The 23,310-nt window shown below is 44.3% G+C and overlaps 1 protein-coding gene across 1 annotated transcript in view; it reads right to left on the reverse strand.

Moving 5' to 3' along the window:
- Positions 1-2,815: 2,815 nt before the first annotated feature.
- The window catches only part of GPR139 (G protein-coupled receptor 139), a 403,399-nt gene continuing 382,904 nt past the window's right edge, over positions 2,816-23,310 (reverse strand). Inside the window, exon 2 of the mRNA XM_069647168.1 lies at positions 2,816-6,328. Within this exon, the coding sequence (XP_069503269.1) occupies positions 5,394-6,328 (935 nt within the window). The 3' untranslated portion in view covers positions 2,816-5,393. The remainder of the gene's footprint in view (positions 6,329-23,310) is intronic.

The raw sequence follows: 23,310 nt of genomic DNA on the forward strand, positions 1-23,310 counted from the left end.
TCTGCATTATTATGGGTCTGTTTTACTTATGTACACATAATTGATGATATATGTCTCCAGTGCACATGAAAATATTGCTGTTACATATGAACTATTTGAGCTTCAACACGTATTCAACATTCTATGCATATGAGCTAGAAAAACTACCTAGAAAATGATTGATTGCAGTAATGCCAGTTGTGTAGCATGTTTAGCTGCATAATAACACAACTTCAAAAGAACTGAGGATGCCTGCGTTGTGTACCCTCTGCGTCTCTTTCATATATAGTACATGTGTGGTATCCCGTAAATACGAAGGCAGTTGCAATACCAGGGATAAAAACACACATTAACAGTGCGCAAAGATTTCTTGCAGAAACTCCCTATAGAAGGGGGGTCCATATGAGTCTTAGGGAGCAAGTATAGAGAGGATGTATTTGGATATGGACTCCTTAAAAAAAACAAATGTGTCAAATGTAATCATGCTGAAATTGTTTTGAGCAAAACTTACATTTCCTGAATGTTAGCAAGGATGAACTTCCAGACCTTCTACAAGAGTTTGAGGAACAAAGGTTTGAGCTGGCCCAACAGTGGAAAATGTTGGAAATATCGGGTGAAAAGTTCAGAGGAGCTGAGAAAAAAGAGTTAGTATCAGTTCCAAGCTTAATTACAGGCAGGTGTTTGGCTTGAAGGCTAGCAAACATTCATTTTGCATGTGTAATATCAGGAAGCATGCTGCTTCAACATATTTGGCTTTAAGATAATTCACAAGCAGAGTTCGTGTTTATTCTGGTTCGGACCAACAGGCAAACACACCAGGTGCTTTTAGTTAGCCTTGAAACTGACACTGTTTAATTTGCAGTGATAGGACCACACGAATCAGTGGAAAATCATGAAGAATTGCAAGAGACAGGTAGCAACATGTTTCTAATGTACGCTACACAAAACACAGCTTCTGTGGCTCATGATCTGGAACAGCTGCAAAGGCTTCTAAAGTAGTCTTCACCACTGCACAGGCACTACCTCATGTGCTTCATGTGCTAAAGAAGGTGTGCGCTGATCACTGCACAATGCAAACCCTCTGTGATAAGGCCACAAATGTCTCTGCCTGTAATATTTCTTGAGGTATGATCCCATGGAATTTCTGCATGGTAAATCGGAATGGAATCGACTGCGTGGGACTTTTTAATACTTCGCGGAGTCTTTGCGCAGGCTCAGCACGTCTAGGCGTGCAGTCGATCACCCTGCGCGAGACACCTTGCAGAGCGTGGCCGTGGCCTGCTCAGAGGCCAAAATACGGGCAGAACACGTAAAATGGCGAAGAACGTGGGAAAATGTGGGCATTATGAGGGATGGGTGCAAGCAGTCCAATGCACACCCACAAATGTAAAGAAAGAATCGTATTCGTGGATCTGACCATGCAAGCTCTCGTTGGGTAAAGGCCCATGCAAATCCCTCAATCTATCTGCCACCCGAAGGTGGGTGTACACACACTTATGCATAGGAATCATCTCTGCAAAGTGAGATTGCATGTTGGATTTAGGGATGGGTGCTCGGAGAGGGGTTTGGAACTTACTTAGGGATGCACATACGCTGTGTAACGGGGTGCATGAACAGTTTATGGGGGTTCGCACACAGATTTTCCAAAGTTTTACCTGAGTCATGGAAATGTGTATGCATGTATTTGGGGTGCCAGTAATAGTTACAGGGGACCCTACGCAGTGTCCCTAAGGTGCAGACCTGGTTGCAGGGGACTCAATGCATTGTTTCTATGGTGGATGTGTTGGCACCTGAGAAGCACACAAAGTTAGCTCTACCTGGCTCTTTTTGCTTAGAGTGGGGGCGTGTCGGGGGCGTTCCGGCCGTGGCTTACATATACAGTCACTTTGCGTGAACAATTCCATGAATATGCGGCGCGCGCAGAAATACTTCTGCGCGCAGGCTTGCGCAGAGACATTCTCGGTGCGCGCCTTTTGCTGTATCTCTGCGCACTGTTCCATGAATCGGGTCCTTCATGTTACAGGTACTGAAAAGCTGTTGAACGGCTTGCTGTAAGGGGTTACTCAAGAATGGTCACAGGTATATAGCTCTCTTTTTGTTTTCTATGCCTCGATTGCAGTCTACATTACATGCGTCAAGAATAATAGGAGGAACATTAAAGTATAGCAGCATAATTTTGATCTACACCAGTATAGCCTTCCATTAGCCAGCATTGTGAGTCAAGTGTCCTGCAACTGTGTGCAACCCACCTTTTTTTCACAGGTTCAAATGCGGGCAAGCAGGACTCAGCCAGTGGATGAAATGAGTACCACTGCGCTGTATGTATAATCTTAATACTGCACCAATAAACAGTCCCATATGCCTAGTTTGCAGAACACAAACAACAAGTGGGTGTGTTTCTTGGCGCAAGAACCAGACTGCCCCCACTTATGGTTTGTGTGTAAAATGTAAAGTCTTTTGCATTGCTCAAAAGAAAGACACAGAGAAGAAAACCATGTCCAGATTTCACCCCACTCCTTCAGTAACCCCATAAAAAGGGGCTGATTTCATGGATCTTTGCCTGATCCCAAGCACCAATCCTGCAACACGTGTTGAAACCTACAGCCGTGCATTGTCGCATTCTTCGGGCATCCTCGGTTCTGGTTCTGGAGGAGTCTACAGCAGCCAGTGGGGATGGAAGTCAATGATGGGACAGGCGCACAGTTCCATAAGAGAAGATGGGAGTTTTCATTTTCAGAGCGGTCGGTGGTACCACTCCCCCCTGGACCACCAATATACAGCACTACCAAAGCACCACACAAAAGAAAAAGAAAAAAGCATATTTCTATAGAGCAGCTCAATTTATTATTAAATAGACTTTATATAACAGATTTTAAACTTTGTCAAACACATGATATGGTCTAGTATGAAAATATTGACGATAACACATTCATCACACGCTATGTCTTTCCATAGTGTCACGTACATCGCTTGATTTTCAAAAGAACTTTGTTCCTACGGTCAGGTTATTTTGAAGACACAAAGCTGCACATGTTTGCTTCCATATTCTTTTCGCATCCTCATTTGAGCAGCGTGTCTACTTGTGTGTAAAATGAGGCTACAGGGACTGCATGCATCACGTGGGTTTCTGTTTTGATATCAAATGACTCAAAGGGCAGCCTGTACATTGTACTATGCAATTAGCAGGGTGGGGGGAGTAGGGGGGGTGCATGTGCAGCTGGGGAAGAACAGCATCCATTTCAGGATGTCCCCAAAATAGTAGAAAACAATGCTCTAAACTTGACTGGCGAGTTTTGCTATAGATTGGATAAAGCAGCACATGTATGTTCAAAAGTAGGCCTGGTCCCAGGCGAGTGGCGATGCGGCAGGCATGTTGTTAGGCGGAACACTGACTAAGTCAACTGGTAGCATCACTGCACTGGGATGTTTAAAGAAAGCACATGCCATTCGACAAGTAGAGGTACACATATTATTCCCATCACTGCCCATGTCGGATGGTCTTCAATATGTATTGTCATTATTGACAGAAAGAAATCCTCAAAGTAAAAACAGTTGTAGTATACATACTTATGGTCTAAAAGTGACCTAAATGGCCTTTTTATGTGGCCCTTTGAAAACCCTTACTATTCAATTAAGGGCACCTCTGCCTACAGAAGCGATCATCTAATTGTTCACAGTTTTTTTAGTCGAATGATAGACACATTCTCCAAAAAATAAATAAACCATTTGCTGTACAGATGTATATTGCACGCACCGTAACCGCTTGACATTGAATTCTTACTAGAACCACCCGAATCGTGGTTGATTTACTGCTATACTAGGTAAAATATAGAAATACAGTACTTCAAAATGTAAAAAAAACCCTAAGGTACTACTTTTTGGTTAGTGTCCCTTAACAATAAAGAAATGATCGGATAAATACAGAACATTTTAAGAAGTACACAATTATATGAAACGAACGCATTTTAAATGATAGGGTTTACCGTCGTGCCCCTTAAGTGAACAGCCACCAAAGGAATAATAGCAGAAGGGTACTTTGTGTGGCGTTACTGAATATTAGGAACATCGTCTGTGTAAGATCTCTTTCCGGTTATAGCACATCAATGTTTAATGGAGTGTCTTATCAATCAGGCTGACAATGAATGCATGATCACCCATGGACACGTTGTTTCAGTCATCTTGGTCGCGCTTGTGACCTCATATGAGTCAGACGCCATTTCCAAACACCGGCAAACAAGCGCGTCTGGTTTTGTTGCACGCAGAGTTCCGCGCCCGAATGCGGCAAAACACGTTTGATGCAAGGTACTGAAGGGCAGCCGCAACCTGGTACATTATTCAGTGCCAGCCAGTGTTATCGTGAACGCGCTGCCTGGGGGAGCACAGAGCACATGGCGAGGTAACAGGACACCGGGATACATTTTAACATGATGCCAAAGATGGCGGCGCCCATGGGCGGTCGTTATTTTGTGCTTGTTTTCCTCCAGGAAAGGCAATGTGTCCGCACCTAATCAATAAGGCATCTGCTCGGTGCTTAGTGTCTGTTTCTATCCCACGGCGTCCACAAAAAGGAAAGGAATGCAAACGAGAATAAATAGTATTTCACCTATACTGGCATATGCAACATCATGTTGGATATGATCGATTCCACCATGATTCCAAAAAATAAATAATATCAGTAGCCTTTCATTGCTGACATACACAACTCTTTATAGATGCTATATATTAGATGACAGCGTTTTCAACATGTTAGCGCTCCACTGTGAATTGATGGCCCACTCCAATACCCAAAGAGGAGAGTGACAACTGTCAGTCATTGGCAGCAGTCCGGCAACCACGCCGTCATTCTGCAGAAAGCGATATATTATGGACCACAGCTGAATGATCAGGTCGGCTTAGCAAATGCTTTCCCCAACAGCGCTGACTGACGTGACCCACTATTCCACTATGGCATAACAAAGTCACGCAATGTCACGCAACCCTGTGAAAGTGCATGAAATTATTTGGTCACACTAAAAAGAGAGAGTCAATCTGTGTATCCCAAATGTGCCCTGGGACAGGCATTGTTTAATGGACCACCTCGGTGGCTCCTTAATCACATTTGCACCAAAACTGTTCTACGTCGTTATAGATTGAGTTAAAACTCAACGGAAATGCAACAGGAAAAACGTGCTCTACGGCCCGTGTGTCCGCAACTGATGCAAGAATGCCCATACACAGGAATGGACAAACATTCTGCGGAAACCACGTTGCTCCTTGAATATCTTTCATTCCTACCAACCCCCGAAGACACTTCGAGCCTACTGGGACTTCAAGCGAGGCTCCTCACTCCTACGGAAGTGCCTTCTGAGTGCAAGGTAGACTTTCCAACCTTAGCAATAAGCTAAGAGCTCAAAACTGATCCTACAACAAGCCCTTCAGGGTGAGATCTTTAACGGTTTTCCATTCTTATCATATTGGTAGACAAACATTTTGATGCAGTGAGAATTGGCCGGGGATATCCAAGGGCTACTAGTGATTGAAAAGTTATGGTTTGTGTAGAACTGAACCGGCTGCTTCTGGCACTTAAAGAAAGCTTTTAGCATCCCGGCGGCCATTGTGCGGAATCTCTTGCTAATAAAACAGTACAGGAAGAAATTTATTGCAGTGTTCAAAAGTGCTAACATATTTGCAATGTCTGAGGCAATGTGCACCATCCAGCTGTTGTGTATCGGCGACACATAGAGGTGATAGAGTATCATGATTATTCTTGGCGCCCAGAGTATGGCAAATATAGTTGTGATAGTGAACAAAATGGCTGTCGTTTTCCCAGTGGAGTATCCCCTGAGTCGGAAATTGCTTTTGCGTCGGAGCTTGTAGACAATGATGGAGTTCAAAATGAAGAAGATGGAGCAGGGAACCAGGTAGACGGTGAAGCAATGAATCCAGATCAGCACGTGGTGCACAGATGTGCTTGTGTAGTCTTCGGTCCAGATATTTGGCCACCAGTAATAGGGAATACTCGTCAATAAACAGGTGATGTAGACGCTCACTATGACCTTTCGAGTACGGGCGGGGTAGGACACAGTATGATACTTAAGTGGATGGCATACAGCAATGTACCGATCGATTGTTAGCGGCACAGTGATCCAAATAGAGGTGTGGATAGATGAAAACTCCAGTACTTCAATGATTTTGTCCAGTATCTGAGGCATCTGCTTGTTGATTATAAAATCCTCCAATAGAAAGTCCACAAACACGATAAAGAAAAGGACCATGATGTCAGCAGCTGCCAGTGCAAGTAGATAATTATAGGAGGACTTCTGTCTGCGGGCCACCAACTGCGACAGGATGATTACTGTCAAGATGTTAGCTGTGAAGACACAAAACAAATATGGGCATTAGCTATGATACATTTTTTCAAGGTATTTCCGTGTAAATAACTGTAAAACATAAATGCCAGGACTTCCCATTACAACCTATTTTAATGTAAAAACTGCATTTGAACACATTTCAAAATTTGTTTATGATTATAATTAAGTTATCTGGCAATGGCAGGTACCCGAGGGGTAGTATTCATTTTAGCCCACTAGATTGGTACACACATTTGTAATACATTTGCCGGACATTAGACACAATATTATAAAGGTTGAATTGGCAGACTTGTAAGATCTGGGTGCTTCAAAACCAACAGCAGGCCTTCAACCAGTATTACAGAAATGCTAAGTGTTATAAAAAAGGAAATGCCTTCATTTGTTCTATCGCAACTACATTCACATCTTTTAAATATTCTGCATAATTTAACTTCAAACCTCCTCACATTTTGTTCTGCAAAACAGGTGGAAGTCGTGTCATCTTCGTGAATAAATTGTTAATAGTACAATACAAAATGGAAAAACATGTGTTTCATCTAAAGTACGTTTAGACGCTCTGATTATTTCAACAAGTTATTTAATCATTGGACATTCTGGATGTATTTCTTATTTCAGATCTGTATCTTTTTGTTGGTGCTATTCAATGATTTTCAGTTTATGTCAGCAGTAGGATGACACCAAAAATGGAAACACAAACTCACATGGATGTGGAATTTGCAAATGATATGCATGTCTTTAGGTTTTTAGCAAAGTAGCTTTTACATCTTCTCATAGGAATTAGTAATATACAACAATGCAGGGGCATTATCACATGGAACCTCCTCCCCCGTATCCGTGGTGCTTTCAAAATATTGCTGAATGAATCATCCTAAAGAGATGCCATGAAATGTAATTGTCTTTTATTTTCTTGAATGGGATATGCCCCTTCATGTGTTTTATATTTAAGCAATATGACCCGAGCGGCGTGGGCATTACCGACTCAGGTAATGGCCCCGCGGCAAGGTTCATATAGCTATTAGTACCCCGGCCCACAAAAACTGTGTGACCGGGGCACTAAAAGCTTTATTTTCTTCCCGAAACGCTGCAGCGTTTCGGGGAAAAAAAAAGACGTGAAAGAAAATGGCCGCCATGGAAAGGGAAAACGGAGTCCGTTTTCCCTTTCCATGGCGGCCATCAGGAGTGGACGCGATGGAAACAGAAGCGTTTACAGCGCGTCCGCTTCCGAAAAACAAAAGAAGGTAAGTGGGGTTGGGAGGGCGAAATGGAGGGGAAAGGGAAAAAAAAAGAAAAAAAAATGTACCTGGGTCCCCGGGAGGGGACGATGGAAGTCTCCAGCCGTTGGAGGCTCCGAGCCGGGATGGCCCCGCTCCGAGTCTTCATACGGCTGGAGGCTTTCATCGTCCCCCGCCGGGGACCAAGGCATAGAAGGTAAGTGGGGTGGGGAGGGCAGGGAGGTGGGAGGAGGGAGGGAAGGAAAATAAAAGCCTTACCTCTGTCCCCGGCGGGGGGTGAAGGTGGCCTCTCAGCCTTGGGGAGGCTCGTAGCGGGGATGGCCCTGCTTCGAGCCTCCTCATTGGCTGAGGGGCTGCCACGCCCGCTGCTGGGGACAAAGGCCGTGGATTCCCGACAGAGGGATTCCCGGCCTGGTAACGACTCGGCGAGGGCCAATCAGAATGGCTCTTTCATTCTGATTGCGCCCTCGCCGGGTAGTAATACTAATTCCGATGAGAAGATGTAAAAGATACTTTGCTAAAAATGTAAGGACATGAGGTTCCATGTCATAATGTCGCCTGGCAAAAAAGTCGCCAAAAAATGGCTGTTTTTTGCAGGGACGTTATCACAGTGAACATGAGAGTGACACCCCTACACCATCAAAACCTTTTTTTTTAAGGGGGGCGGGGGACACCCCCGCTACCCCCACTCTCCTTGACACCATATGTATGGCCACGATATATAATGTCGCCACAACCTTTTCCCGTTGATTTTATGTATGGCGACCATATACATGGGAACAATATTACCGGATACCTAGCAGGAGTCATTTTCTGAAATCCAATGAGAGCCTTCAGGCTTCATTAAGTGTTTTGGAAAGGTTGCAATGAAATTACGTGACCTCAACCATGCAAGGAGATTGTTCCCAAACTGTAGTATATTACCAGAGAAGTGTGAGCGTATGCATGCATTGGGCCTCCTTGATTATGTCTCTTTGGTATCCAGGAGTACAGTGGTGTGTTATGGTGTCCTGCTATGCTTAGACACGCTGGCACTGTTCAGTGATCGCTGGTTGCTTATTTGTTGATTACAAACATCGTAGGAAGTGTAGGCTTCCAAGACAAGTGCTTGGAAGTTGACTAAGGACAGGTGACATTTCCTCCCATTGAACCAGAGAAGCAGCTGAAAGTATTGGCTCTATGGTGCCAATTGTGGGCAGAAACCAATTGGAATTCCCCCTGCTACATGGAAATCTCACAATGCTGAAATTCAGACTCTCAGGGCACACTGGACCTTGTGGCCTACGCATTGGCTAACATTGCTGCAATGCAGTATGGGATTTCCATGTACTGGCAGGCTGCTGCCTGGAGGAATTCGTTTCCACCTGATTGGGAATATATTTTTAAGGAGATGCAGGTGGGAGCAAAGCATGCAAAATTCACCCCTTGAACAACCACAGTAAAAATGACACTGATCCCTAATGACAATGCCTAAACGGTGTAACCATCCCTGACATGCCAGAATGACACTGTGACTTAGTACACATAGTTTTGTGTACAAGTTGTTGCTCTTTTTGTTTTTTGTCTGTCACTGTCTTGTAAGCGCCCTGAGACCTTTGGGTTAGCGTTGCACGATATAAGAACCTGTTTAGTTAGTTAGTATGTGCTTTACATGTCATCTCTATGCAACATTAAATATCATTTCAGGTGTTTTTGTTTCGGCTATCATACATTCGGAATGCTTCTGACATTGCATACTTAACTGAAGTTGAAATAACAACAAGAATAAACACGCATACAGAACACATATTTAGCATGTTGTGAAATAATTATGCGTTTCACAATGTGCACATTAAAAAACACCAAACACTATGTTTACACTTGCTTGGACTACTTACCTACTATTTGGGCAAAGGGCTGGATCACTCACACTTGTTGAAGTGAGTGCAGAGGGTTACCAGACATTTGATCAAAAAAAATTGGTCGACTGGACAAATGGTCGAACCAATTTGGTCGAAAACCAAATGGTCGAATTTTGATTTTTTTATTTTTACCCCTTTTTTTGGGGGGGTCCCCCCCAACCCCTTTTTTTTCTAAAAAACCCTTTTTTTCCCTAAACTACAACCTAAAATATATATATATAAATAACAAAAAAAAATTCGACCATGTGGTTTTCGACGAAATTACGTCGACCAAATGTCCGGTCGACAATTTTTTTCGATGAAATGTCCGGACACCAGTGCAGAGGCTGAATAATGTCAGAAAGCTACAGGGATGAGAACGGTGCCTGTGAACGAGTGGCCAAAACTGACACGCCATAGGGAACTCTAGGGCCCCTCTAAATATAAGGTGGTCATATGTGGGACAGAGATGGAGCAGGAAGGATTGGAACAGAGTGGTGCCTTGCGAATGCATGGTATCACCACAAAAACCTTGATATATGTCCTGGCAGATGGCCAGCAGGTATTGAGAAGCAGACCATAAGGATTTCCCTGTGTCTAAGAAGGGATCAGTTTGACCGTCACCATTATAAAACACCCATGGGCCTAATTCACAGAAAGTTTTGCCCGGCGCAAGGTTTGTTTGATAGTGCTCGTTTTTGCTTGTGTTGATGGGTGGAGTGGGTGTTTTGCGCTCCATACATTATGGGCCTCATTACAGGTATGGCGGTGCACGGAAAAATTGTCAGTAACAGAATGACTGTCACTTTTCCCGCACCGCCATAGTACGTATGGCGATGGATTGTGGGATTTACCTCCAGCATCGTGCTGGAGGTAAATCCTCCTGCTTTCTGGTGAAAATCGGCAAAATCAGTGGAATTACTGCAGCAGTAATTCCGTCAAAAATGCTCCATAGTCCCAATGGACTCTCTAAAAAATGGGGATTAACTCTGATGCTGCCACTTGCAATCCGGCGGTAATTCCGCTGGATCAAGTGGAAGTAATGTAAAGCAATTGGGTGGGATTTCGACAGATTTACTGCCTGGATACTGCCCAACTTGTAATGAGGCCAATTTTTCTTTGCGCTGCAGGTCATTTTGCGGTATTAGCATCATTTTTCGGGTTTTTTGATCGAATGATACATTTGACCGAATTCGGTCAGTACAATTCGATCGAGAAAAAAATGAACAATTAGGCTAATACATGGGGAGCAGAGGTTGCAGGGGTGTCCCTTTGTCCCCATGCTCGTTATGTATTAGCCTTGGGGGGGTTGCTGGGGTGTCCCCTGCTTCCTCAATATTGGAGACAGGGGACCAAAAAAAAAATAAGAAACCCTGCAGCGTCGGATCCGGTCTGCGTTGGAGGGATAGATCAGACACTGCAGGGCTGAAGTGGACCAGATGGGCAGCTAAAGGTTAAGTGGAGGATGGGGGAATGGGGAGTGGGGACAACAAATATTATTTGTTGTTGCGGAAAGCCGTGCCAAACATCTTGCGATCAGATGTTTCATGCGGTCACTTTTTTTTTGATCGCATTCCCGCCATCATTTTTTTTCGGTCTAACACACCCAAACCGATTCTGCGATTTAGAATCCATGAATCAGCGCTCAGCGATAAACCTTTCTTATGCACAATGTTCTTTCTAGTGCAAAGTAGTTAGAGCAGGCTTAGCACTTTTTCTATGAATCGGCCCTTAATTATCCTATTATGGATCCCATCTGGTGGCATATCCTTTTCCTCATTAAGTATTATAAGAGTGCAGAAAGAGCCAGTACTCACCTTCAGCCGCTCTCATGCAGCTTATTTGAGGTCCCATTGAACATTGAACAAAAAGCCTTGGTTGGAAATCTATGCTATTGTAGGGTTATATTGGAATAATGTGCCCCCTTCTCCCTTTACTCCCACAATCCTCACCATTTTCATTGCTTCTGCGCCTTTCTTTGCACATACCTCAGCATTTTAATATTTTTGGGCATTTGCTCTGGCATCATCTCTTCCCTGCTTTCTGGAACACGGTTTGTGTTTAATAGTCGCTAGGCGACTCCAGTTGTGGGATTCTTGTCTGCTTTCAAGGGATATTCTTGCAAATGCAAAGTAGAAATATTGATCCCAGTTACCAGTGCATCAACCTCCTTGAGAAATCGATGACCAATCCTCGCTTGTGCAGTCCACTTATCCTTAGAGGTGTTTGACGATTCAGAGCTGGTGCACTGGCATCAGGGATACCTGTGCCGGGAGGATAGTTTAGGGGCAACGTGCTCGCCTTGGAGTCTTGGGAGGATAGCTCAGGGGCAACACGCTCACCTTGGAAGCAAGACGACATGGCACAACACAGGTTCAATACTGGGCCCGTGCCTAGTAACCTCTGGGCATTAAGCGCGTTATAAAAAACATATCATGTCATGCTCACATCTTTGTGCCAAGACGGATCAAGGTGTGATCGGATGTTACCAGCCTGGTATCTGGCATTGCAGATCTAAGTGGGCATAAAGGCACCTGACATTACGACGCTACCTATTTGACAATGGAATACATGTCAGTCCTCTCGATTTAGGCAGGAGACTCCTGATTTTCATTAAAAAATATTGCTATTTTTCCCTTCCTCGCACCTAAATTAATTCTAAGCCCAATGCAGGACTATGGGGGTAATTCCTTTCTTCTGCTTTCTGTGGTAAAATCAGCCTTCCAGGTGCTTCATAGTGTTGTCCTGTATGCGATGGTGTTAGTAACTAGGTAGTTGCATGGCAATAATGCCAGTACCTATACATGTGCCAATGGTGTGTGCCACCAAGCTTTTGATATCTGAAAAATAAATACAGGGCAAATGTTTGTAGTAGATGTTTGCCCTTTCAAATTTAGCAAGAAAACAACCAAAATATTGTTATCCCCCATGCTTTTTCTGCCACCCCACAATGTCACTTTACCTCTCTGGTAAACCTTGTAACTTTCATCCCAGCGTGTTTACCTTCCCCTAAGTAGAATGTTGTGAAGAATAAGGGACAGTGGAGGAGACAGGGGGTCTGATGGGGGAGGGAGGGAGACACCCCTCTGGATCCCCCATGGTGCCCACTGCAACCCCCCAGCCTCCTGCTGACGCCCTATTATTCACCCCCAGCACCAAAAGCTGCCTCCGCTACTGAGGCGGGTACCCAAGAGATCTCCTTGTCCCCATTCATGTGTGCCCTTGGAATAAGAACCCTTGGCGCCTTGCGACACCGTGTAACATGTATGCTCCTGTTAGTACTGAACAAATGTTGCATTTGCTAGCGTGCAATGGCATGGTGAATGCCCTGCAAATGTAACAGCACCATTGCTGTGAACTGTTGTTTACTGATTTGCCATGTTTCAATCTAGCACTCTTACCCGGTTCCATGTGATTTCATCGCCTGCTTTTACATCGCCAGGCTTTTAAACGTGCACATTTCATCGAATGTGCTCATAATTTTTTACCCAAAACCCTTATTTGCCCTTTGGGTCCCCCCCAAGCACCCCACCCCAAACCCTTATTTGCCCTTTTCCACCCCCCTAAAAAATTCGATGAGCACATACGATGTAATGTGCCCATTTAAAAGCCTGGCGATGTAACAGCAGGCGATGAAACAATGTCGTACCCTCTTACCCAATCACTGGCCTACTTCTATCTACTGTTCTTTCTCCTGAAAGCCGAGATGCTGCGAAAGGTGCACAACCCAAATTGCCGATGTTTATCTCTCTTTTGCCTTCAAGCCAGCTCAGCGCCTTCAACGAAATGACTGTCTGCCAAGCTTCATTTGAATGCAACGTGCGTTTAACGCTACTACAGTGTGTGTTTTCATAACACATCCAGCTTTCAGATTCCCCGAACTGTGCAATGCGCAGCAATACGTTGCATTTTAATTAGTTTAAAGGGCTGAGAAACTCTCGTCTCCAGTAGGCAGCTTCCTTATCTTGGAAGCCTTACGCGGGAGGGTCATTCAGCTCTAGTGAAAATGAAGATGGATGCATTTTTCAAATTAACACCTCTGTTTTTCTGGTGCAAGGTGTTGAAGGTGTGTTTCTCTTCCTTCAAGAGTGTCCATTGAGCTTCGTTTAAAAAATCTCTTCTTATTTAATTACAATTGAATTTACTGTCGGCCCGGTACTTCAAAGGGCCACGAGCCGATTATCATCAATTGCGCTGGGCGCGAATAAAGCACAGAGACGGAACAACTGCAACATGCGTCTTTATTTCCCACGGTAGACTCTACTCTGTTCCTTCCTAGCGTTCTTTTCCGAAATTCACATTTATCCTTGTTTAGGGTGCGGTCGGCTGCTTCAAGGGCCATGCACACTCCCGATAGGGTGTCATCGTGCTTTTCCACAACCGTGCCTAATAGTAAAATGTTATTGATGGAATTTATGCACTTCAGGAAATGTTTGATCATGTTGTGTGTCTCCGCTTGAAATATTTCGGCCACGCATGACACAGCAAAGCTTAATCTCTTATATCTGTACAAGCCCAGATATGTCACAAAGGTCGTGCTGTTCCTGCTCTCTGGGTTCAGCACCAGTTGATGGTATCCCTTTTGTAAATCTAATTTGGTGAACACCTTAGCACCGTTGAGGAGGTGTATCATGTCCGTGATGCGGGGCACCATATGTCTCACCCTTTTAATGACCTCATTAGGCCTCCTCATGTCGACACAAAGGCGAATGGCGTTGACCCTTTCTTGGGGACTGGAAAAATGGGGAATACCCACGTTGTGGGCCCAGTTGTGGGCTCAATGATATTTTGCTCGAGTAATTTGTGTAGTTCCTCTTCTACTTTCGATTGTATGTTGACAGTGATTCCTCTGTAATGTTTCACCACTGCTGGGATCTCCTTGTCATTGTCTAGTTTGATTTGCCAAAACGTTCCTATCCCCATGAACAGGGTAGGATGTAGTTCTCTGATCATATCTACGGGGTCTACATACTTATGGACCATCAGCTTGTACAACACGTGAAGTAGACCCATGTCTATTGTTGTTATGAAGCTCAGAATGAACCCACTCTCTATGTTGGTGGAGATTACATGAATAGGAATTTCCTTTTCCTGCGTTTTGCACCTGCACCTGGCTTCAAATTGTCCTTGGCATTTTAGAGGGGTTTTGGCTCTGGATGGGTATATGTCCACGCTGGTCGGTCTGAGTTTGGGCATCAGCGACAGTTCATTGTAAATCTGTTCACTGTGGCACCAGTGTTTATGAGGAACTCGGTCGGTCTCTCATTCAAACCCATCATTAGGATGGGGCTGTGTTCGGTGGCCGTTGTGTTTCCTAGTGCATACAGGTATCCTTTTTTTCTTTGTTCTCCTTCAGACGAGCTCGGCTCGCTCTCCGAAAAGAGATTGTTCTACCAGGTACCAGATGTGTCATCTGGAGCATCGCTGTGGTATAGCTTGCACCATGTGGTACCTCCGTCTGTCTCTCCTTTCTCTTCTCGGTCTCTCATCGCCAGATTCTGGGTCGCGCTTCCCTCCTTCTTTCGGCTTTACATGTACTAAAGCCGTCGCTTGGGAAACTTGGGTTTCTTTGGTGTTGCCCCTTGTTTTGTGTCTGCTTGCTGCCACTCTTGCTCCATCACTTCCCCCTTGCTGGGTTATTCGACAGAGTGACTTAGATTGTCCTTCGTCTACACACGCAGACCACCGTTGACTAATTGTGGGGCACGCTCCATCATGAGGATATTCATAGCAGCACTTGTAGCCGAACTGTTCCCCTTGAGCCCTGTGCTCATTCTGTAACCTGTGAATCATCTCTGTATATACATTGTTGATCCCTTTTGAGTATCACAACTCTCCACATGTGTGTCCACGTCTAACTCTGCTCTGGCCAGCATCATAATTTGCATCGAAATGTTTGAGATGCGCACTCCACTATGATTGGAGACCTTAGCACCTCTGTCTTTCAGTAATTTCCAAAGCCACGGTGTTTCATTTTGATGCGCAGTCTCGTGACAAAGGCATCCATCATTTAATCTTTAGCCTGTTTCGTGCTATGAAACAAGTGTCTTTTATAATCTGCGTTAGTGTAAGGCACCTCCTTCAGCCCTTGTATGGTGTCAATGGTGTTCGCAGTCAGTTCGTCTAGAATGTCCCTCTTGGCAGGTCCCATTGGTAGTGTTAACAGGCATTGCTGTTGTGCATCTTCTACGGGCCCTGTGGCCCCCATGTATAAGTCAAAATCCCTAATCCATCTCTCCAATCGTGGCACCATGTTGCAAGTGTCCGATACATCAAATGTTCTGAGCAGCTGAATTGCCAGGGAGTCTGGAATTCCATGTGGGCCTTCTGCTTGGGGCATCACTGGAAGTGTGGCTGGGACGTTCTCTTCTAACATGTTGGATGTGGGCGGGTATCCTCACCCTTCTAATATTTAGCCTCACTTTGGGTCCTGCTCACAGCCCCTGGCCTTCCTTCTTGGAGTTTTCCTCTCTTACTGCCCAATGCTGCACAGGTGGTGCTCGTGCACAGGAGGCACGAGCAGCACCTGGACTGCATGTGGAAGACTGCAGTAGCGGCTGCCTGCAAGGCATGAGCAGTGCTGTGTATGGCCCTTGTCCCGGTAGCCCTTTCATCTCGGCACACTCACTGCTGCAGCCACGTGTTGTTCCCTGCCTTGTCTTGCCACCCTGGGCCTATTTTCTCACTGTCGTGTTGATGGGACGATGCAGCTCTTCAAAGGCCTGCTATGCACTTGAATCACCAGCCGTCCTTCCGGGTCCTTCCCCTTCATCAGCAGTGTTGGCCTGGAACTTCAAAGAGCCGCCAGCCGATTATCATCAATCGCACCGGGCACTGACAAAACGCGGAGACGGAGGAACTGTAACACACGTCTTTATTTCCCTGCATAAACTCTACTCTGTCACTCCCTTATGCGTCACTTCCCTTGCCTTATGGTAGTTTTTATAATAAAATAATATAAGCCACATTTGGTTTTATATGGTGGCCTAATGGAATATACAGATATACTACACAAAACCCCTTTGAAGTTGTTTTGGCATTACATTTGCAGCCTAGTTTCTAGTGACTCATTCAACTGTCAGACTGTTAGGTACTACAGTCTGGGGCTGGGTTTCACCCAAACGAAAACCTTTGTGACCACAGTGGCAAGGCCCGTAACATGGCCTTGTCAGGAGTGGATGCAACCCCTCTCTTCCAGGGCTGCGATCCATGCCTTCTCCTGAGAAGGACTGTGGCCATTGAGAGGGTCCCAGTTCCTACTCCCCCAGTGCCAGTTTGTTTCTGTGCACTACAACCTTGTTTCATGACATGCCTAAGCAAAATACTTGCTAGAGTTCCCATCTTTATTATAAAGACAATGGGCCTCATTACAACATTGGCGGAATGGGTTAACGGGTGCCGCAAATGGATGCACACCCGTTAAACCCATTCCGCCAGATTACGAGGTTCCCTCGCGGGACCCGGAAAGGACGCCTGGTAAAACCAGGCGTCCTTACCGGGTCCCGCGAGGCTACCAGGGAGCTAACAACGGGCCGGTCGTAATCTTGCCTTATGGTAGTTTTTATAATAAAATAATATAAGCCACATTTGGTTTTATATGGTGGCCTAATGGAATATACAGATATACTACACAAAACCCCTTTGAAGTTGTTTTGTCATTACATTTGCAGCCTAGTTTCTAGTGACTCATTCAACTGTCAGACTGTTAGGTACTACAGTCTGGGGCTGGGTTTCACCCAAACGAAAACCTTTGTGACCACAGTGGCAAGGCCCGTAACATGGCCTTGTCAGGAGTGGATGCAACCCCTCTCCGCCAGGGCTGCGATCCATGCCTTCTCCTGAGAAGGACTGTGGCCATTGAGAGGGTCCCAGTTCCTACTCCCCCAGTGCCAGTTTGTTTCTGTGCACTACAACCTTGTTTCATGACATGCCTAAGCAAAATACTTGCTAGAGTTCCCATCTTTATTATAAAGACAATGGGCCTCATTACAACATTGGCGGAATGGGTTAACGGGTGCCGCAAATGGATGCACACCCGTTAAACACATTCCGCCAGATTACGAGGTTCCCTCGCGGGACCCGGTAAGGACGCCTGGTAAAACCAGGCGTCCTTACCGGGTCCCGCGAGGGTACCAGGGAGCTAACAACGGGCCGGTCGTAATCGGCCTGTTGTTAACTCCCTGCACCCATTCCCATTGAGCCCTATGGGGGCTCGAATGGGAATGGGGAAGATCCGGGCCCGGGTTCCTTGAAGAAGGAATTAGCGGGCCCTCCAAACTTGGAATGGCACGGTAATTCCCCATTCAGGAAACCCGGACCCGGTTTTGGTGGCAGCCATGCCGCCAATAGCAGCGTGGCTACCACCAATGTTGTAATGAGGCCCAATGTGCCAGATCACAGCCCCAGCAAGAGTCAGATGGATAACAGCAACACACCAGCATCCTTTCAGAGAGGATCCTCCTGGCTGGAGGGCCCACTACTGAGATAGAGATCAGCGTTGGATCCGCAGGACTCATGTGACCGCCTAGCAAAGAGTGTTTAGCTGGCAACACAGACAGGACACTTGATTACCCGAGATATGAAAAAAGGGCTTGAAATCGCAGAAAGAACAACATTTACGTGGGGGAATGGTGTTTACAGCCCCATGAAAAGAACTAGGACTTGGTGAACCATGGGCCACCATTGCAGAAATATTGGGTGAGGTTTAACCCACTATTTAACAACTTGCCTGTCTGTAACAACTCATGGGAGGGAAAGACGGGGCCAGATTGGTTGGGGCGAGAAGACCATACGGATCAGGAGCGGTACTGCAAAACGGAAGGCAGGAAGCAAGAGGGTGTGGGTTGTTCAGGTGGGGTTAGAAGAGGAGGAGGTGGTGGCGGACCAAGAGACCAGCAGACGGTGGAAGGGAGGAAGGAGAAGCAGATTGTGGATGTGAATTCTGGATCAGATGAGGTATTAATGAGTGAAAGTGGTAGTGTGTGGTGAGTGTGCATAAAATGGTGGCACATTTGCCCAGGAGAGGGAGTATAGAGAGTGAATGTGAATGCTTGGGTGAGTGAAAGGGCAGCGTTTGAATAGAAGGTAGAGTGGAGTACTTGTAGCATTGTGGTGGAGGAAGAAGTAGTGTGGAGGAGGGAGTAGTATTGTGGAGGATGCAATAGTGGAGTGGAGAAAGTGATAACATCAAAAGGTGGAGGCTAGGCATAGAGGTAGTGAGAAACATCGGAATGAGAGAGAGAGAGGAGTTAGAAGTAGGATGAAGGAAGTGAGAGGTCATGGACTTAAAGGAGGATGGTACTGAAGGTGTAACAATAGACAGTGAGAAGTAGAGGAATATGTGGGAATGGTAGAATGGAGACTGAGTCACATAGAATGTTTGTAAAGAACACTCCTCTACCTTGTGTATCTTTTTCTTGTCCTGGGAAAGACAAAGTAAACCAACCTGCTTTTAAGAAACTCATATACGCCAATTCTGGTTGAAAGTCAAATATTTTGTAGAAAAATGTCCACACCTGAATGGGTGAACAATAGAAAGTGAAAATGTGTGAATGTGTAAGCAGCTCCCATGTTAATTTTATGAAACAACCACACCAATAATAAGCCCAATCATTGAATTAAATTAGTTCTAGTCTTACATTAGATTGAAGATTGGATGAGTGGTGGGTGAATGAGAGCGTGAGTGAGCAAGTGAGTGGATGAACACACTAATATGCCCACCCCAATAGAACACACCATTCCGAGGCCTGGTGGCTACGTTTCAGTATGCACTCAAGAATATATCAGTTTGATTTACAGCCGATTATGGTGAAACTTTATCTGAGGTTTTTCAATCACTTACTGTAAGATTGTTAACACCCCGGAAGACTCTCTGATGAGGATGTTGCAAGGAATTCCTCCGAGCAGGTTATGCCATCAAGCTCCTTTGCACAGATCAAGCTTGATGCCGATAGATGGTTGGCACTTGCTCCTGAGAATGCCCTTTTGATGCCTTTTTCTCACTACAAGAAAACCATGAAGGTGCTCCCATTTTCACTAGGCAAGGAGCAGCGGATTGTTTGACTTCAACACCAAATCTAGGGCAATCTCCTATATCGAATACATCCAAGACTGAGTACTAACTTCTGGGTACATACACCATTTCCTAGGCAACTCGCTGGTCTGAAAATAGAATTCAATGCAGTGAAATGGCTGGAACTCATTGGGGCATGGGCAAATGTTCCTAGGATCAATAAGTTGCATGAGAATATTGCTGGACACCTGACTTTGCTCGAGGCACCAGGATTACCACATTAAAACGTATATTTAAAAGTAAAGTCCAGAAATGGGACTGGACGAATGACTACACGCACTTATCCTCTCTGAATTATGCATCTAATTATGCATCTAATACACATGTTTCTCCAGCCCCAAAGATATTTGCGGCAGTGTCCTAGCCTGGAGATACAATACTTTTTACTCAGGTTGCGGACTAATCAACTGCCACTTCAGGTTTTCCTTGGTGCAAGGGAAAAGATACAGGTAGCAGGGAGGATTTGTCGAACATGTAAAACTCAGGGAGTATTATAAACTGCCAAACACCTTCTTACCGTTCAGTACCGCCTGCATGACTTTATTAGGTCCCTTTGTACATGAATATGATGCTATAAAACAGAGGGATTTCTGGAGCTATTGTATTAATACAGAGTCCGTAAGAGTGCAGATGGCCCCTATTGTATTAATACAGAGTCCGTAAGAGTGCAAATGGCCCTGTATCAAGTATGGCATGTTGTTGTAAAAGCAATACTTAGTGCAAGCGGGGAGCAGGTTGATTAATACATACTTCTATGATTAACTCTGTATGTCTAAATTGCAGCTTTTAGTTGATTTATACCAAAACTATTAATTATTGTTGCTCAGTTGAACAGTGTCCATAGATGAATTCATTATTAATTTATTTATTTGTTCATGGTTTATCATAAACCTGTACAAAATGTTGAATCAGACGTTTAAAACAGAACAGTATTACAATTTCCAAGTATAAAACATTTTTGTTCTAACGAAAACCAAATGTTATGTTTTTAAAAAACGGAAGACAAAAAAAAAAGAAAAGAAAAATTCAAGTGTATAAATATCATGATGCAGAAGCAACAATTTCAGAATCCACATATAAACAAATCTTTAAACTAGAAAAAAAACATCGGTATAATCTAAAATACAAGCATAAACAAATGAAGAAAAAAAAAGAAAAGCAACAGACAATACTACTATGAAAATATCAGAGCAACACACCAAAATTCAGAATTCATCAATGAACAAGAGCCTAACTAACTGAGTTCACACACTGTTTTTAAAAAAGTAATTAGGCGAATAATCAAGGTTGATGAATATCTGTTTCTCATTCTATACCAGACATAATTACTGTCCAGACATAGGCCCTCATTACAACACCGGCGCTAAACCATGGCGCTATTAGCACCATGGTTGGTGCTGGTGTTGAAACGGGTCCGCCATCGTTCAATGGGGAATTACCACCCCATTCCAAGGTTGCCGGGGCGGTAATTCCCCATTGAACCATGGCCCCTCCCCATTCCCATTTTCACCCCATAGGGCCCTATGGGAATGGGGAAGGCGCTAAGTATGGTACCGCAAACTGCGGTACCGTACTTAGCACCAAGGTCCCTTTGCGGGTCCCTACTTTAACGACTGGTCAAGACCAGCCGTTCAGGTCGGGTCCCGCAAAGGGACCTCGTAGTAAGGCGCTAAGTGTTTAACAGCGCCGCAGCCTTTTACAGCGCCGCTAAACACTTAGCACCAGGGTCCTAATGAGGCTCATAGTCTTGAATCGAATAAATCAACAAAATATTCTGATCTCTGATTGATCAGCATGGGACAACTTAACAATACATGATGTAAGGTTTCATCAATTTCAAACTGGTTACAGAATCTACACCATTTCTTTTCGTCTGATGGATTTCTTATGTTTAGTATATAATGAGTAGGTATGACGTTCAATCTAAATCTCATAAAAGAATTTCTAAAAATCCTCGATGGATATTGTAATAGATACTTTTCCATGTCTGGTAAAAATTTCCAAAAGGAGTGGACTTGGTTATAAAGCTTCGAGTCAAAGACTTTACTCTTTGTTAAAGACCAATCCATTCCACTTATAATAATTTTGCATTTTTTTGGCTTATTCAGTAGAGTGCATTTAGCTATACCAGTTTCTGCCAATATCATTTCGACTTCCTTATTTATGGAGATCATAAACGGACATGCTGAATCCATTCCTGCTTCCGCATAACATTTTTTAATCTCCGACATCTTACATTTTCTCCACAGGAAAAGCCTCCTAATTGCAACCACCGAATGGAGAGACTGCAAGCCCAACTCATACCTGAGTACCTCCATTGGAATACTTTTAGGTAGGAAGAATAGTAGCCCCTTCCATATAATTCCTTCTATGGTTTTCAGAAAATCTGCAATATTTGTGGGGAAGAGTTCCAAGCCATAAGTGATCCTAGGTACCACTTTTCTTAAGTAGAACTCCCGAATGGGTTGCATCGTAAAACCAACAAATCTTCATTCCAACAATCGCATCTGCCTTAGTGCCACTTCGGCTTTGGCCCTGAGTTGGTTTTTAAACAGGGCAACAGATTCAGTACCAGTAAAGCAGTATCCCAGATATTTGAAAGCTTTCTGGGCCTTACTGTGTTTACTCTCACAAAACCATGTGAAGGACTCATATTTCTTTATGTGGCTACCCATGCAGATTATGATTGTTTTAGATGGGTTAATTTTTAAATGCAGATTACTTATAAACAATTCAAAGGTCTTTATTAAGCGTTGAAGGCCCACTTTGGTATTATCTAATAGCAAAAAATCATCTGCGTAGGCCAGACACGGAATGGCCCTCCCATTGAGTTTAGGTGATACCAAACCCCCATTGAGAAAGGCAGCATGGGCTCCACTGACATAAAGATTAAAGATGGTTGGGGCCAACATACAGCCTTGACATAGACCATTATTGGTATCCAACTGAGAAGAAAGGTCCCCAACAGAATTCATTCGTACCATTAACTTAGTGTCTGTATAGAGCGCTATCATGATGTCCAACAGATGTTGAGGTATTTCTAATGATTTTAGTTTGTTCCACAAAGTTGGCCTGTCCACAAGAACAAACACCTTACTGAGGTCCATTGATGCTACAAAGGTTGGTCTCATCCCCTTCCCTCAAGCTTTACCCCACAGTCTGTGCCACAGTTTTTTTTAAATCCCACTTGATTCATACTAAGAATTTGGTTATTATCAATCCATCTGTGAACATCTATCAGTACCAGGAAGGCAAACATTTTAGAGTCGGAATCTGCGATCGCTATTGGCGATAGCAACCGGGCAGAAGTCCAGAACCATTTTTGTACACTGGGATCACTACAGAAACCCTCCACGATTGGGGAATCGTTTTGGTCAAACATACATCTCTAAAGAGTATACCCAAAATCTTTGCCCACAAAACAGGATTACATTTTAGTACCTTATTAGTAAGATTGTTTAGACCAGGGGCCCCAGTATTCTTGGATTTAATTATCAGGCTTTTTATTATTTCTGTCTCACATCCCAAGGTCCATAAGGGAGAGGTATCACCCTTATGTAGATAGCACTGGTCACTTGCCCTATATAGCTTGGCGAAATGACCTGCCCAAATAGATTCTGGAATGGGGTTTACCATTGATAAATCTTGAGATGAATCAAAAGTAAGAGGATGAAACCCCCCTCATTGCTCCCAGCATTCGTTCCCCATCAAGCTGTGCAGTAATACATCGATGGCTGAACAACCAGTTCTTATATGATTGCTTTAGATGTTTTATTATACTCTTAATTACAGGATCA

Source organism: Ambystoma mexicanum, chromosome 2q, assembly GCF_040938575.1.
Source record: "Ambystoma mexicanum isolate Mex_15411 chromosome 2q, UKY_AmexF1_1, whole genome shotgun sequence".
Taxonomy (NCBI): domain Eukaryota; kingdom Metazoa; phylum Chordata; class Amphibia; order Caudata; family Ambystomatidae; genus Ambystoma; species Ambystoma mexicanum.